The sequence below is a fragment of the Wyeomyia smithii genome, chromosome 3 (assembly GCF_029784165.1).
Source record: "Wyeomyia smithii strain HCP4-BCI-WySm-NY-G18 chromosome 3, ASM2978416v1, whole genome shotgun sequence".
NCBI classification, from domain to species: domain Eukaryota; kingdom Metazoa; phylum Arthropoda; class Insecta; order Diptera; family Culicidae; genus Wyeomyia; species Wyeomyia smithii.
The window spans coordinates 36,014,719-36,033,272 of record NC_073696.1 but is presented as its reverse complement, the minus strand read 5'-3'; the positions used below and the strand labels follow the sequence as shown (position 1 = coordinate 36,033,272).

The 18,554-nt window shown below is 39.3% G+C and overlaps 1 protein-coding gene and 1 long non-coding RNA gene across 2 annotated transcripts; both read right to left on the bottom strand.

Annotated features, from left to right (window-relative positions):
* Positions 1 to 6,505: 6,505 nt before the first annotated feature.
* Positions 6,506 to 7,387, bottom strand: LOC129728223 (uncharacterized; the record flags this gene model as incomplete). The annotated part of the gene is made up of 2 exons (XM_055686642.1): positions 6,506 to 7,142; positions 7,202 to 7,387. Coding segments are annotated over 2 exons (720 nt in total), but the record flags the coding sequence as incomplete, so codon positions are not given.
* Position 7,388: 1 nt separating this feature from the next.
* LOC129731066 (uncharacterized) lies at positions 7,389 to 9,573 on the bottom strand. The gene is made up of 4 exons (XR_008728969.1): positions 8,893 to 9,573; positions 8,601 to 8,828; positions 8,277 to 8,477; positions 7,389 to 7,467 (listed from the first exon to the last, which is right to left on the bottom strand). It is a non-coding gene; the product is annotated as an uncharacterized LOC129731066 (long non-coding RNA).
* Between the last annotated feature and the right edge of the window lie 8,981 nt (positions 9,574 to 18,554).

Genomic DNA, 18,554 nt, shown 5'->3' with positions numbered 1-18,554 from the left:
AACCATTCCATTATCACAGGCGACAAAAGCTCCCACCCACTCCAACGGGAACGTTAATCCTGCGCCTCCTTTCACTGTTGAATTGATGGAGACGCAAGTACATTGTTCTAAGGAACGAGCTAATGGTGGAATTTGAATCTAGAGCTCGATAGTAATATTCTGGAGAAAAACTTACTTATACAAAACTGTGCAATATTATGGAGCGCACATTTTCCTGTAATCACATATTAGAATGAAATCCCAAGCATGAATCATAATTTTCTAAATTAACGGAAAAGTTTTTTTTTTTCAACATTTCAGGATTCAATCGTTTAAAGTTGGTACTGTTTATTGAGTCATATTAGATTAAATATCGTTAAAGATGGAAAATTTAATAAGGAATAACCTCGCCGGAGATTGAATCGGAGTACCTTTAATCCCAACAAAATAATTCGTGATTTACTGCGATGAAATAGAAACACTTTTTTTAAATTTTAACAAATTTATCCGAAATAACCAATAAAAAAAATCATACGAAATTTAATCATATAATATGAACTTGGGAAAACAATAACTGTATTTTTCAATGAACTGTTTTGCTTTTTGAGGTTTTTGCAACCGTCAGCAGTGCATTTTCCTTTTCTTCTTCGGATTTTCGACCAAAACCATTGTAGTCTCCTGCTGTCCCGAGTGCTCGCTCCGCTGTATCAATCCTCACCGTTGGTAACCTACATTTCTTTTTTGCTTCTTTATAATCTTTTCGTCTATTGCAGTTCACAGGATCTTCGTTCAAAGAACCGCAGTCTAAAAAACTCCATTGAATTTTCGTATAATGAGCATATCCTTCATCCAAACTCGCAAATTGTACACTTGCGAAGTTCAAAACATACCTTCTTACTTTCTTCAGGTAAATGGTAGGTTTTGATTTTATCTATAAGTCTTTTTGTATAAGTTTTTCGAAAAACTTGAAACAAAATAGACAAAAGAAAAAGATTGTTACCTTTTGAATCAAACAATGTCGTTTTCGTACTTAAAATTCATAATGGCAAAAATTGTTCCATTGTTACGACATTACGATTTAATCATTATAAAGTAATTCTTAATCGATTGTTTTGAAACATAAAAGAACTCTTTTAAAAAATTACAAATGACACAGCAACATCGTATAACATCGTTTAGCTCTATCTGCAAAGATGGGCATGTTAGATGCTGGATTTCTTCGAAAATTTTAGCTCAATATCATGACTAGGGACACCAAAATTCACAGGAATGGTTAAATAGCTATAATCTTTCTTTTTTTTTCGGTTTGAGCCTAAGAAGTGCACTTTTTTCATTTTGTGGACCAGTGTAAATTCAGTGTTGCAAAGCTCACTCAAGCTGCTTGGCGGGCCCTCCTGATTGCGTATTATCTGCTATACACATAGTGGACCATTTTATCTTTTCCCTGATTTTCATCTCAATCCGCTGATGCAAAAATTCCGCACACGTAAGTAGAAACGTTTTTGCAAGTTATAACGGATAAAAAAGGTTGTTAAATGGCTGAACACGTGTCACTTGAAATCCTATTGTGGTCATCCACCTCTGTTCAGCCTTCACGAGGTGCCGACTGGGATACGAAGAACCTTAGCGGACATCGGGTAACCAACCCCCGCTGGAAATTTTTATCGTTTGCTGACTGGGAAGAGGGCTCGCACGCGGCTGTGTCTCCATAATAGGGTAATAATATTCAATTCATGGAAGTGAACCAATTTTAGGGATGAGTGAACCAATTTTAGGGATGATATTTCTACAGTTCCACTGTAAAACAGAGATAAAATCCCTCACTTCTGCCGATAAATAACCTATCGAAAAAGGGGGCCAATAGCAGTTAACTGCTTAAAAAACGTTTTGACTGCTGCGTTGGTAGAAACGCCAGCAGAAGACCTTTGAGAGGATTAGTTATGTTAAAATTTTCAATATCCACAATATCTGAAAACTTCAGCAGTCCAGATCGTGGCTGAGTCTCGGAGAAAAAAAAAAGAAGAAACAGTTGGGTAATTTGATGTTCCTGGAAGGCTGGAAACTTATTGCGACAATTTAGTTTAGCCAATGTCGGAGGAGTTTCCTTCGGATTTTCAGCAGCACTTTTTTCTTTGGAAATGTTTAATGCGAGCCTGCGATATTGAATGCAATTGCTTGCAATCCGATGTCTCAACCGACTGAAGACTGAAATCCTTGAAACGGCCCGTTCCAGACTCCAGCAGATGCTCGATGGTCTAACTCGAGTCGGTGATAACGACATCGATCTCTACTATGCGAGCTGGAATGTACACGTGGTATTTCCACGTAAAACACTCAATCTCGTTTGCTTGCTTGAGGTATAACACCAGGGCCGGCGTTTCATGTGGGTAGTATGGGTAGTGGTACCCACTCGGAAAATATCCATGTGGGTACTTACCCACACGGAACTATCGGACAAAATCAAAAAAAAAAATGTAATGTTGCGAGCGACAGATTTTTTGATGGATATCGTTGAGCGAGAGGTTACAAATCTACAGATTTATGTACAGTTGTAAACTTTCTAAGGGAAAAGGATTATTTTTTCAATTGTTTCATTTACGATAGAGTTCTAAATTTCATTTACGATGGAGTTCTAAAATGTTTTCTCGTAAAAATGCCCAATTTGAGCTCAATCTGAACTCGAGAAGTAGAGCCTCAAAGCGGTCAAAGTTACAGTTTTTTGATCGATGAAATGAATGTTAGAGCTGGGAGTGTCTCTTGTGTGCTCTGGTGTAGCTCGAGCAACGCAAAAGTTTCCATGTCCCTGAAATTTATTTATTTTTTTACAAATTTTGATAAGATAACATCAGAGCGCGATATTTCATGCATTTCTAAGAGATTTGTTATAGAAAAATCGATTTCGGAAACTTCAAGAACTACTCTTGTGCATTTTCAGGTTGGTCAAAAATGTTAGACTTTCACGACTGTAAGTGGAACCTCAGAAGTCCGATTAAGCTCAAATTTTGGATGGAGACTTTTTTCGAGAAGACAAAATTGTTTAGCTCTAACGTTTGCATTAAAAACTGCTAAAAAAATACCAATTCTTCATGGGTTTACCTTTACACGCACTGACGAAACTACCCATGCAGCATCAATCATAGTAACCCATTTTGTCATCAGAAAAAAACTGACTCGAACTCTAATTGTGAGGGAGAAAACAGTGAAGCTACTCCGTTCAGAAGTCTGCGCGATCAAAGAACGATACCCCGCCACGTCGAAAACAGACATCGTACGGAAAAGGGACCCCGGTTACGCTTGTTCCGGTATCTACAACATCTTGGCACTGTTGGACTACAATCAGAGTATCGAAAGAAAGACCGGTTCCGTACGGCTGACGACCCTGAGCGACAAGAAGCACCAAAGAATGCTGAAGAGAAAGACCGAGAGAAAAGTGGCTACATCACTGCGTACGCTCGATCGGGAGGTCGGTGCAACCGTCCAAACAGTGGAAAAGTACTTGGCGAACCTGGACTTTAGAAAGCGGCAGTCCCGTCCATTGGTCTCGGAGCTGCAGGTGATGACGCAGTGCACAAAGGCCCAGAAACCAAATTTAGGGGGAAATTTGGGTCTAGAGCTCTAGAAATTTTACTTAAAATTAATGGAGCTATAAAATTGTAGAACTAATTTTTTTTCTATCTACAAAGATAAAAAAGTTAGATACTTGATTGCATCGAAAATGTTGGTTACCCCGGTTTTTGATAATTTTTCAATAAGCGCTTTATCATATGTAACAACTTTGTAGAAGAAAGTTTTTCTCTAAAATGTTGCTATAGAGTTCTAGACCCAAGTTTCCCTTTAAATTTGGTTTCTGGACCATTGTGCAGTGTCAGCGGCGGAATAAGACGGTCGAGTCGATTTTCCGGCGAATCGCGACGTAATGGCGGTGGTCGACGCCGAGACCTATCTCACCCTGGATGGCAACGACTGGCAGGGCACTCCGTTTTTTACTTCCCCCCGAAGGAAGTGAGCTCTGGGGCAAAATTCATTTCACACACCAAATTCCCAAAGAAGGTGCTGCCGTGGCTGACAATCAGCGAGAAGCTCCGTACTGGCCTGAACGGGGAAGTTCATAGTACGAACCCAGTCAACATATGATCGTATTAACATTTACGTCCTAAGTCGTTCAAATGACCAAGAAAAATCCAAATCGTATAAACGTGCATTGTTTTGCTGCCAAAACTCGTTATTAAATCCTAACGCATGCAATAAGATCTTTTTAGGGAAATCGTAATTCAATATAAAAAACGTCACATTATCTCCTTATGTAATCGTAATGACTGTAACGTTTCGCTTTATTTACAATTAATACCATATGTGCAAACATTTTCGAAAATTCATCGTATTGATAGTTGGAACGTTGCTTGATGTAAATGTTTATTATCAGTTCTCTTTACAATTGAAGTTGAAATTTGTACTGCAAGATGAAGGTAGCGTTGCACCGAAAAAAACTAGTTGAAATAAAAAAGAGTGGCACATACAGCCGTCTTTTGAAAAAACACCGAAACCGTTGGAACAATAATCATTCTCACAGTACCCAGCAAGAATCTGTTATTGGATCAGGTGACAACAGGAACCAGCAAGACATATATAAAATTTCAGTCGCAGAGGATATTGATGGTATTTCTGCTAATTCAGCTGATACAAAAGCCTCGGAGCTTGAAGGTGTAGCAGAACAGCATGCGGGTTATATTCGAAATACTGACAAGATGTAATCAAAAATTATCAACTAGTTTCTATTTTAGATACTTACAAAGAGTTAATAGCAGATATTAGAAATTGGACCAGTAACTTCAACATTTCCCATCTAGCCTTAAAATCACTTCTTAGTGTATTGAACAGACACCTTCACCTAAAACTGCCCACAGATCCACGAAGCGTTTTAAAAACTCCTAGTTCCTTATTTATCACAACCATGAAAAGTGGAGGTTCATACTGGCATCAAGGCCTTGAATTCTGCTTGAAGCATAGCATGAGAAACATTGACAAACCAACTTGCATATCATTAAATGTCAATATTGATGGACTACCTATTTACAAAAGCAGTATAAAAAATTTCTGGCCGATCTTATGTAATACACATGAATTTCCCACTGAACCTCCAATGATTATTGGCATATTCTACGGAACCAGCAAACCTAAAGATTCAGCTGAGTTTCTAGATCCATTCATTGGAGAGCTGCTTCCAATCTTAAGCAGTGGCATCGTGATCAACGGCCACAAAATTTTGGTCAAGATACGATGTTTCATCTGTGATACTCCAGCACGTGCATTCATTAAATGCGTAACGAGCTTCAACGGAAAGTATGGTTGCATGAAATGCACAACGAAGGGAACGTACTCTTACATGGCAAAAACCATGACTTATCCTAAAATAACGGCTCCAAAACGAACGAATGAAATATTTCGCGAAAACGGATATACAGTACATCAACGTGGTGAAAGTCCTTTGACGAAATTGCCAATTGATATGGTAGAAGACATAATTGTTGCTGATTCGTTGCATTTACTTGAATTAGGTGTGATGAGGAAATTGATGAACGCTTGGCGCACAGGTTCAATGACAAAAAAAACGAAATGGAGTACAACTCAAAAGCAAGAAATAACGCAATTTCTAATCAGTTTAAGATTTCCACTCGAAATGCATCGTCGAATGCGTTCTCTAGAGTTCATTGGTCTGTGGAAAGGATTGGAATACAGAAATTTCCTCAATTATGTTGGCGCAGTTATCCTTAAAAATTATTTGCCTGAAAAGTACTACGTACATTTCCTTCATCTCTTCTGTGCTGCACGTATCTGTTCTGCGAAAAAATATTGCAATTTCTTACATATTGCACGCGATTTGCTCAACGATTTCGTTATAAATTATAAATTTTTGTATGGAGCAGAATACGTGACTAGTAACGTACATAATGTCTGTCATGTAGTTGATGAGGTTGAAAGGTTTGGATGTTTACCGTCATTGTCAGCATACCCTTTTGAAAACGCGTTACATTCTCTTAAAAAAATGTTGCGAACAGGACCGAATCCCCTCGCACAAGTTGCAAAACGTATAACAGAAGCAATGCAGAACAGGAAATCAACGTCTCTTGATAACGACAGTGAATTTATCATTTCATTTGAACAAACTGAAACTATGGCCAAAATTAAATTTAAAAGTTTTATACTGACTACAAACTTCAACAATCAGTGGTTTTTGACAAACGATTTAAAAATTGTTTGCCTGACTGGATTGAGAAAAACCGGAAATAGACATCTAATCGAAGGAAAATACTTGCTTAGGAAACAGGATTTCTTTCAAACCCCATTTAAGTCATCATATTTACACATATACAGTGCTTGCTTGAATACTACAAATTTTTCATCAACCCACTTATTTAATGTGAATTCGGTCATTTGTAAGTTTGTGATTATTTACTGGAAAAATGAAACTGTTTTCATACCATTGCTCCACACCTTAGATTGATATTCTGTTCTTGCATAGATATAATACTTAACGTTGCGTGTGTCTACACTTATTTTTGGAATTTGTTTGTATGTATTAAAAACCTTTTCTTATTAAAAAGAATTAGAAAAAAATAAAACATAAAAAACTATTCTTCATCTGACTCCTCAACGCCGCCTTTCGAATCTTCAATAGAACCATTAAGATCATCATCCTCACTTCCGCTTTCGGTATCTTGAACATTTGGAAAATATTCTTTGCTCTCATGAACGGATTTATCGATTCCAGCGGCAGTATGAACAGTTTGAACCAAAATACTGGAATCAGTTTGATTTAGAATCTTCTTAGTAATCAATTTCCTTTCTGGCCTACATGCTGAACGTCTCAACTGTTTATTGCTAGATCGGGCTTTTGCATATCGGAATAGCCTTGTTTTACAGAATGCTTCCAGTTTTTGAGCTGTATACAAGGGGTCTCCGATTTGTACTATCTTTAATATAAGCTGGGTAACGTTACCAAACTCACGAAACCCACGCTTGGACTTAGCTCCTCTGTTAATACCAGTCCAAGTAAACTGATTCCAGAAGTTTCTTGTAAATAAACAGTCGACCGCAGTATAGCAGGCGTTGTCACCATTGCCATTGTACGAATTAGGGATAATTATTTTAGAAAAATACGTCAGCTAGAAAATACAAATTCCATGATTATAATTGTTAACTAATAATGCATCTAATAACTCACATATTTGTGTTCAATATCACTGTTGGATAATGCAGAATTCCAGGTACTTAGATCTTCTTCGCTGTCTATCGACGAATGATTTTCCACAAGCGATTCATCTTTTGAAGTCAGTTCCAAACGTTTTCCATATATTTCAAAAAGTGATGAAAACCTGGCAAAGTTATCTTGGAAACTTTTTTCGATAGCTTTTGTTAGTATAAGAACGCTGAAATCCTGCTTCAAAACATCCATTTCCTTTTGAAAATCTGACAATGTAAGAATTGGTGCTGCAAAAAAACATTATGTTAAAATTTTATAAAAAATGATATATAAATTTGCGATTTCAATTTTAAATCTTAAACTTTGAATTTCAACTTCATTTTTCACACCGTAAATGTGTAACTCTGAATTAAAAATTAATATTTTGAATTGGTTATTGCTAATATTCGAGTCCTAATTTCTAATATTTGACTATTAATTTTTTTTTTATTTTACAATTTAAACTTTATATTGAGTTTGAGCTTGACTGATTAATTTTAACGTTAAATTTTTAATTTTGCTGTATTTGATATTATTTTTTTGGTTTTAATTTTCAATGTTTGATTTTAGTTTTCATTTTTTGTTTCTATTTTTAATTGTTATATTTGAAAATTACGAATCATGAATTTTAAAATGTGAAAGAATAATTTAAAAATATATACCTATATTGAAATTCAAATTTAAATGTCAGATTTGGAAATAAGAAATTTAAAATTTAAAGATTAATTAGCGGAAAAATGAATTTCAAATTTTTAATTTTTTTTAAATTCAAATTTCATACTGAATGTGAGCTTGGCCGATTAATTTAATTTTAAATTTAAAATTTCTGATGTCTGATTTTATAGTTTTTCTATTTGTAATTTTTAATTTCTGATTTGAATTCTCAACTTTTTTTTTGAATTGCTATGTTGCATATTTACAAATTAAATTTTAATTTTAAAATATTTATTTAAAGCTTGAATTTAAAAGTTTAATTTGAAAATATGAAATTGAAAATTTAAAATTAAAAAAAATACATCATAAACCTATCATTTGGGAATTAGTAAAACACTTATACCTGATAATTCGTGTGGGTCAGTCAAGTGAATCAAACCACCATCAGTTACATATACAGAATCTGGTTTGATCGACGGATATGAAGGAATTGAATAAAGTATATTTTGCGATTCAGCAACTGCGGAGTTCTCACATTGTGTATGATTTAATTCCATCTCTTCTATAACTGTTGTTTGTTTTAACTGTGTTGTAGAAATTTCACCTAAAATATTGAACTGTTAAAAATCTGAATTTCGTTATAGCGAAATGGTTGTTTGCTCATAACAAAATTGTTGTTACATAACTTGAATAACTGAATACGCTATGTATAAATAGTAATACTTACGTTCATTATTACAACAGTTGATTTCTTGAGCTGAATTCTGGAGACTTGAACTATTTCCGCCCACTTGAACTTTTAGAACTGTAGTTGGAATGAGCTTTTGCTCAAATGGTGTAACATGTATCGACGAGCCGGTTTTACAGGATTGTGACTGACCCACTACGGTATCTTCAATAGTCCGATGTTTCACTGGTTCCAATGATTGTGTCGAGCTGTTAACATTACTAATTTCTGAAATGATATTGAAAACATCTTTGATAAATACATCAATTAAAAGAATTACAGGGAAACTTACCTGCAAAAAGCTTGTTATAGTCTTCACAGCAGCGGCTTTCTTCTTTTTCTCAGGTTTTAACCTTTTCTTTTTGCCATCGACGTCTGAAACTTCCTTCATAGCAAGGTCATCCGCTGCAGCTTCCGCGGTTGCGAGCTTTTTGTATCTCTCGTTGACGATCACAGGAATTTGCTTTGTAGCTCCCTTATAGGCTGTTCCGTTTATTCTCAGCTCTTCAATTTTTTGTTCGGAAAGCAGTTTTGGCCAAAGGAGTACTCCATTCCTTATCCAAGAAACGGGGACAACCAGCACCTTGAATTTTTGGTTTTCAATTAGTTGTACTACAGCGAACATTCCTTAAAGAAAAACAAACAGGTGAAATACATTTAATAGATGAAAATACGCGATTTTCACATTATAACTTACCTAAATACGTATTCACTCACGTATCCAACCGAGAAAACTTCATGCAGGTAAACAAACACGTCAGATATTAAACGTCCGTTCGCATCGTATACGTTTGCAAACGTAATAACGATTCTATGTGTATGTAAACTGTCTATCGCGTGTGTTGGGAAACGATGGCTAACGAACATCACAAGTCGTAATAAAAAGAAGCCATTTTACTGTTAGGAATGAAACAGCTTCCTGATTGGTAGTTTCGAAATTCGTGACCGTAAAAACAAAAACTAAAATAGGCAATGATGCGTGCATGTTTGTTTCTGCACACGTAGGGTAAATTACCCGGTAATGGACACCATAAGCGTATTACTAATTTTCCTGAACCAAAATATAATTCATCTTTTACAAAAAAAGGTTAGCAAGAGTTTTTTCATTTAATATGAAATGGAAACAATTTAATGTTCAAGAAAGGTTCAAGTTTTCAAGAAATTAGTTTGTTAAAGTCCATAATACGGAAAGGGTCCACCACTGGCAAATATACCCTATTCAAGACTGAGTTCTCTCGCTTATTATTTGCTTCAAACAAAGACTCTTCACAGTGACTATATGGTACTGTGGAACTGTTGAGGCCTGATAAGCGCAACGTCAGAGGTTCGAAACCAGCAAAAGCAGGCTATTTATATAGGTAAGGATAATGGTTTATATTGATAAAGGTGTTCTATTGAACTAATACTGAGTTCAAGTTTACGCTTGACCTTTGGAAAGTTCCAAGTTTCATTTTTTTACACATTACAGTTGTTCATTCAAACTCGTATATAGCTATACTTTTAATCGGATAAATGTAAATAGAAACTAATTCTGACTATCAGCAGAAGTCACAAGAAACACAACATTAAGTCGTTATAAGGAATGATTTTTGTCGTTATATTTGTTGGTCGAAGAGTTAAAGTATGTATATCGCCTCCACTTTGATTTGTATATTGTAATATTCTGCAGCAGATACGATTTAACAATAATGTATATGTTTCTGTATTTGCATGTCGCAATTAAGTTATACATATGAAATTGTTGACTGGGAAGTGCCTGCCGGAAAATGCGTCGTTCATTATGAAATACCATAGGGGCGAAGACGCGGTGCTCTGGTCGGATCTGGAGTCGACTACTCGATGCAATCGTTGGAGGAGATGAAGCGGCTGAAAATCGATGCGGCACCCAGGTCGGCCAACCCATCCAACATACCTCAGCTGCGGCCCATCCAGAGTAAAACCAGAAACCCTCGGCTACGCCTTTGTCACCCATGAGCCTTCTCTATAACTAACCACTCGGGAAAATAATGCGACGCCGGCCCTGTATAACACCGATACACGCAGTTAAATTCGGGCGGACTTCAGTCATTTCTGTCGCAGCTTTAAACCATTTAGCCATTTTGTTTAATGCTTTCGCTTTGGGCCGGAAAAATACAATCCACGGTTCCACAGATTCTTCAAGGTACAATTTCTGCCGATGGATCCGCTCACCTCAATCTCCTATTCCGACTCGCGAAACTTTGTATCCGCTCCAATCGAACGGGGGAACGATAGGGGTTCCGCCTCAGGAATCACAGGAGTCGGTTTCTTCTTCGTCCATAGTTGCTTCTGCTGCTTATCTGCAGTCTAATGTCCAAGCAGCAGCTTCTCTGTGCTGCCAACGGGGTAGCCAGCACCCGGCGGTGAGGAGAATTTGCTTTACTTCAAGCTATTGGATTTTTAATATCATATTTTTATTATCATTTTCTACACAAAGTGTAAAAAATCCCACGCTGTATTCTTTTAATAATCTTCACATTTGAAACTTCCACCTGGTGATCCATTGAATTAACAATACGGAATACGGAACACATATTGCTGCGCTAGATATTTACATTATTTCATGTGATAATAAAGCAAAGTACATGCTCCGGTTCACTCTAACAATAAGAATTCCGTTGGCCACTACCCACCCGGTCCATTATTTTATTAGATTTGTTCACTATCTCGTTTCCAAATATTTGGCTCCAGAAATGTCGCCCTGTCGTGCAGGTTGTTATCGTTTTGCAAGAAAAATATCTCCGAATGTTTGCGTGTACTGTGCAGACTGAGCCCATAAATCAAATGCCATCCCGCACACCACTATATACACAGTACCAGTCGTACAATTCAGACAATGTCTAAGCGGAACACGGAAGCGTGTGTCCGTGGCCCTACAGGGCCGACATGAAACGGGGCAGACGATGGTCGTTACGAGGCACGAGAAGGAGAACTCGAGGCAGTCATTCATATCAACAGCAGCAGTTGAACTACTGCTCTGGAGCCCCGTTCGGCAGTGGCAGCCGAGAACCGAAACTTTACAGTGCCTATTGCTCTTGCCGTTTGCCATATCTTGCTTGCCGGTTGCTCGTTTCAGATTATGACAGCGATTCATAAACTGTTTTGCGAAATGGGCACATTTTACTAGCTGGCGTTACCCCAAACATTTACTTTCGAATGAAACCAGAGTGAGCCTCGGAAAACGCAAAACATAGAAACGGAGAAAAACAAGAGACAGAGCGTGTGAGATAGTGCAACAAAGAACACGCTCGCCGCATGCATAATGAAACTGGGAGCCGGCTAATGCGAACGCGTGCCTGTCGGGTGGGTGCTGTTTTTTTTTTCAGATGTGTTACGGAACGTGATGCCAGCTGACTACATGATATGTGCAACATTTGCGAACGACCCGAGGATTGAGATCCGAAAGTGTTAGAAACTGTAGACAACATCTTTATCAGGCACCGGTTGTTGCTGAGAAACAAAACTAATATAATTTAGAAGAACAATGACAATAACCATGGAATAAATTTGGCATATTTTAAAACGATTTAGAACAGCTCGGTTGTTAATCATTATACGAGTTTATGTAAAATATATGTTAAACTAATAAACACGCACCATCCACGTTAAACTAATAAACACGCACCGCATGTGTAAGCACCTTGTATGCCGAATCTCTTCTATAGGCTAGAAATATAACGTAAATTTTGATGAAGATTTTTCCTACGTGCAGTGGAATAATGAACACAAATCTTGAAAAAATCGTGTGAAAAACGTGTGCTAATGCTAAAAAGAGGATATTCCTCACGGGTGCCATTGAAGAACACATTTAATTTACTTTTTTCTTGTTTTTACTTATTCTACTGTCTTAATATTTAGAATTTGGGGCTCCTTTAGAATCGAAACTACCTATTGAAAAAAAAATTGCCCAAATTCTTTATTCAGGAAACCAGTAAAAACAAACATTGAATTATAATTTTTGTTCTGAGAATCGACAACGTGTAACTACCATTCTCGTAACATGACTTTCCGATCACAGCCGGGACCTACAACCGCCATTTTTCAACGCCAATAGCAAAGCGAGGGAAATATGTAAAACTGTAAATCATTTTCCCGTGAACAAACAAAAGCTGCACTTGCAGTTGAATGAAGCGTGCGAATGCAGAAAAAAAAACAAATCTTCCCCAGAGCAGCATCCTTTGCCATGCAGGTTCAGTTCGACACTTAGTTTGCTTGAAAAGTGCCTCATCGTGGTGTAATTTATAGCAATTGGATATTGGGAAACATATTTCTGAAAAGATGTATGAAGTGCACTTGGCAGCTATCGTTAGACACGGTCGTACATACAAAGTGTGGTGTTGTACAAGTGCCTGTCCGCCACGACTAACGGGTGAGAAGTGTTAGGCAGCTGGAACAGGGGAATAAATCGAACTGTCAGCTTCATACCGTAGGGAAAATCGATTCTCCAGTGAATCCAATTGGACGAATTGTATCGCTGTTGGAAGGATCCGTTTCGAGCTTCAGCTATGGAAAACTAATATTTTCTTATTAAATAAATTATTTTAGTCAGTAAATTTGAGTGGAACTTTCTGCAAATGTTTTTTTTTGTTTTATAGTTTCAATACAGTTTATCTCTGTAAACATAGAGATTTGTAGTATTTATTCAACTAAATTGTTTTCTTCCACATGTTTGCTGGGCAAAGATGAAACCTGCATACGATGTAACCGGATTGAAACCAGAAATCGACAAACCAGTCTATCGTAGGCTGCTTTGCACAAAGACATTGCATCTGTAAAAGCAGTCACACACGTTCCGAATCACCACAAGAATAATAAGCTATTGTGTGTCAGACACTTTTCAGTGGTCCGTAAGATCTTTCACCACAGACTATTGGCGAGAAAGTTTCTTCGATTTCGATACCGGCCGATACTGCTCCGAGCAACGATAAGCCGTTTGATTAAAATTCATTTCTACAAATACTGTACCTTAGGGTGAAAGTATGTCAACAAAATTAAACTGTTGTAAATGAAAATTTGGCTTTTAGTTACAAGAGGAAACGTTACTGAAACCAACATATTGACAAAGTTTCACCGGAAAAATATTTATATTTGAAACTTGCGAATTTTGTTTGACTCTTGCTGTACCTTCAGCAGATATCAACATAGAGCCCCTATTCATTCTGTGCCGAACACGCATCAGTATCGGATGTGTTTGGTGATCGCTCCGATAGAATATAAAACAAAAGACGCGCGAGCAAGTGTTGGCATTGTTTGCCTGGTCGAGTGAAGGTTCAAGGTCGCCCGTCTTTGTGCAACTGTTTCGCATCGTGGCTGTTTGCTGATCCGTAAGCCGATTTGGCTGCTAAGTGATTTGTGCTACAGCAGTGGACGAGAATCTCAAAGGAGGAAAAAGAAGAAGCCAACAGTTAACAGCGAGTTGTTTCGCTGTGCTGAGTGATCACACACCCGGCTCGCTGCTGGTGGCTGTTTGGAGCTGTTGTATTGGTGCTGCTGGCTGTAACGGCTGCAGCTTCGACCGTTCGGACAACGAACCCTGCTGAAAGGAGAAGTAAAGAGGTACGTGTTCTGTCGGCGCTAGTGCGCTAGATTTAGCGCGATGGATGTAGATCCCTCGCCTCCCGTGCCACAATCCCCGAACCCCTCCGACCCTGTCCCTCCTGCCAACCCTTCCTCTGTTAATTCTCCAGTCCCCCCTCGCCCCAGGCTTTACCCGGACGGATCTCAGGGCAGCTTTACTGTTTTCTTTCGGCCAAAAGCAGGACCGAAATCGAAACCGTTAAACATCCTGCAGATTTCGAAAGACCTGACGGAGGGGTACAAGGCCGTGACCGAAATCTCCAAGGTCAGACCCAACAAGCTCCGTGTCGTGGTCAGCGACCTGGAACAGGCCAACGCTATTGCTCGCTCCGAGCTTTTCACACGCGAGTATCGCGTTTATATACCCGCACGAGACGTGGAGATCGACGGTGTCATAACCGATTCGAGTCTGTCGGTCGAGTGTATCTTGGCAAGCGGTTTTGGCTGCTTCAAAAATGCTTTGTGTCACGACGTAAAAGTAAAGATCATAGATTGTAAGCAATTGCGGTCTGTGTCTCTTGTCAACGGCACAAAAGTGTACACTCCGTCAGACTCGTTTCGTGTTACGTTTGCCGGATCTGCTCTCCCTAGCCACGTCTCGATCGATCGGGTTCGTCTGCCTGTGCGATTGTATGTACCCCGTGTTATGAATTGCACCAATTGCAAGCAGCTAGGCCACACAGCCGCCTACTGCTGCAATAAGGCACGATGTAGCAAGTGTGGAGAAACTCATGCGGACGATTCTTGCAGTGTGAATGCTGGAAAATGTATTCACTGCGGGGAAAATCAGCATGAGCTCTCCACATGCCCGGTGTACATGCAGCGCAGAGATAAAATCAAGCGGTCACTTAAGGAGCGTTCAAAGCGATCTTACGCTGAGATGCTGAAGAAGACCGTGACCACTTCTACCATAACATCGAACCCCTTTGATCTGTTGTCCTCTGATGACACCGATTCTGACGATTCACCAGCGGGAACAACTTATGCCAATCCTGGGGCGTCTAGAAAGAGGAAAAATATTTCCTCTCCTAAACTTCCCCGAAAAGGTCCTAAGATTTCCCAAAGTGAAATGAAAGTTACAAACAAACCGAACAGTGCTGCGGAAAAACCGAAGCAAACTCCTCCTGGGCTTGCAAATTTAAAGTCCCAGAAGGAGTTCCCAGCACTGCCAGGAACATCTAAAACCCCAGTTGTTCCTTTTGCACTCCCAGTTGATGAAACAAACTCTGGATTAGTGAAATTTTCTGACATTGTGGACTGGATTTTTGAAACTTCCAATGTACCCGATCCAATTAAAATTTTTCTTGCAGCATTCCTCCCAACAGTTAGATCATTTTTAAAGCAGTTGACTGCCCAATGGCCCCTCCTTGCAGCGATTGTATCCTTCGATGCCTAATTCATCTGCGTTTACGAAGGATTCTATCTCTGTCTTACAGTGGAATTGTAGAAGTATTTTACCAAAAATGGATTCATTTAAAGTTTTAATAAATAGAAACAAATGCGATGCATTTTCCCTTTGTGAAATTTGGCTTACTTCAAATATTGATCCAACTTCCATGATTTTAATATTATTCGCCTTGATCGAGACACCCCATATGGAGGAGTACTTTTAGGGATTAAAAAGTGCTATTCTTTCTATCGTATTAACCTCCCCTCGATTCCAGGCATCGAAGTTGTCGCATGTCAAATGACAATACAAGGTAAAAAGCTTTGTATTGCCTCAGTATTTTTTCCTCCCAGAGCACAGGTTGGGCAACGGTTGCTCTTTGATTTAATAGAACTTCTTCCCTCGCCACGTTTGATTTTGGGAGACTTCAACTCTCATGGTGTGGCTTGGGGTTCCCCCTACAATGATAACCGCTCCTCTTTAATCTATAACCTTTGCGATGACTTCGACATGACTATTTTGAACAACGGTGAAATGACACGTATCCCGAAACCTCCAGCGCGCCCAAGCGCTTTGGATCTATCCTTATGTTCGACGTCGCTACGGTTGGATTGCACATGGAAGGTAATCCTCGATCCTCACGGTAGCGACCATCTGCCTATTCTTATTTCAATTACGAACGGTTCAACTCACATGCGACCAATTGACATTCCGTATGACCTCACACGGAATGTCGATTGGAAGTTATACGAGGAAATGATTTCAAAAGCGGTCGGGTCGATTCCACATCACCCACCACTTGAAGAATACAACCTCCTCGCGGGCTTAATCCTGGACGCCGCGTTGCAATCCCAAACGAAGAAATATCCCGGCGTAACGATCAAAGAGCGGCCTTCAACTCCGTGGTGGGACAAAGAGTGCTCCGATGTCTACACGCAAAGATCCGACGCGTTTTTGGCCTTCCAGAAGGGAGGTATACCCGACGACTATATACGGTATTCGGAGCTTAATACCAAGCTTAAAAGCCTGGCTTAAGCAAAGAAACGCGGATATTGGCGTCGGTTCGTGAACGAGACGTCGAGGGAGACTTCGATGAGCACTCTTTGGAACAGAGCCCGCAGAATGCGGAATCGCGTAACGGTCAACGAAAGCGAGGAGTCTTCAAGTCGGTGGATATTTGATTTTGCCAGGAAAGTATGTCCGGACTCTGTTCCTGCGCAAAACTTTGTTCGCGATACGTCTCCGGGTCACGACGCGATAGAATCACCTTTTACGATGGCAGAATTTTCAGTTGCCCTCCTGTCCTGTAACAATAACGCGCCTGGGTTAGATATAAACAAATTCAACTTGTTGAAGAATCTACCCGGCAATGCCAAGAGGCGCTTGTTGAACTTGTTCAATAAGTTCCTGGAGCAAAACATTGTACCGCAGGATTGGAGGCAAGTGAAGGTGATCGCCATCCAAAAACCAGGGAAACCAGCTTCTGATCACAACTCTAATAGGCCGATTGCAATGCTATCCTGTATCCGGAAATTGATGGAAAAAATGATACTCCGTCGTTTAGACCACTGGGTCGAATCAAATGGTCTGCTATCAGATACTCAATTTGGCTTCCGCCGTGCCAAAGGGACGAATGATTGTCTTGCGTTGCTTTCAACAGATATTCAGCTGGCGTATGCTCGCAAAGAACAAATGGTGTCTGCGTTCTTGGACATTAAGGGGGCTTTTGATTCCGTTTCTATTGACATTCTTTCGGGTAAACTTCACCGACAAGGATTTTCTCCAATTTTGAACAATTTTTTGCACAATTTGCTGTCCGAAAAGCACATGCATTTTACGCACGGCGATTTGGCAACTTTTCGCATTAGCTACATGGGTCTTCCCCAGGGCTCATGTTTAAGCCCCCTTCTTTACAACTTTTATGTAAATGACATCGACGAATGTCTGGCAAATTCATGCACGATAAGAAAACTTGCAGACGACAGTGTAATCTCTGTTACAGGAGCCAAAGCTGCCGATTTGCAAGGACCATTGCAAGATACCTTGGACAATTTGTCTGCTTGGGCTTTACAGCTAGGTATCGAATTCTCTCCGGAGAAGACTGAGATAGTAGTTTTTTTCTAGGAAGCATGAACCTGCTCAGCTTCAAACACAATTAATGGGTAAAACGGTTTCTCAGGTTTTGGTACACAAATATCTTGGTGTCTGGTTCGACTCTAAAGGCACCTGGGGTTGTCACGATAGGTATCTGATGAAAAAATGTCAACAAAGAGTGAATTTTCTTCATACAATAACCGGACAATGGTGGGGAGCCCACCCAGGAGACCTTATAAGGCTTTACCAAACAACGAAATTGTCTGTCATTGAGTACGGGTGTTTCTGCTTCCGCTCCGCAGCAAACACACATTTGATCAAACTGGAGCGAATACAATATCGTTGTTTGCGTATCGCCTTGGGTTGCATGCAGTCGACCCATACGATGAGTTTGGAGGTCTTAGCTGGAGTACTACCATTGAAAACCCGCTTCTGGAGCCTGTCTTCTCGCATTCTTATCAAATGTGAGGTCTTGAACCGTCCTGTGATTGAAAATTTTGAAAGGTCAATCGAACTTAATTCTCAAACCCGTTTTATGACATTGTATTTCAATCACATGTCCCATAATATTAACCCTTCTTCGAATATTCCAAATCGTGTCGACTTATCAAATACTTCTGATTCTACTGTTTTTTTCGATACATCCATGATAGAAGAAACTCGTGGAATCCCGGATCATTTACGCGTGCAGCAGATCCCCAAAAATTTTTCCAATAAATATCGAAACATCAACTGCGACATTATGTTCTACACTGACGGATCACTTCTTGATGGGTCCACTGGCTTCGGTATTTTCAATAACAATTTAACCGTCTCCCATAAGCTTGATAATCCTGCTTCTGTTTACGTCGCAGAATTGGCTGCAATTAAGTACACCC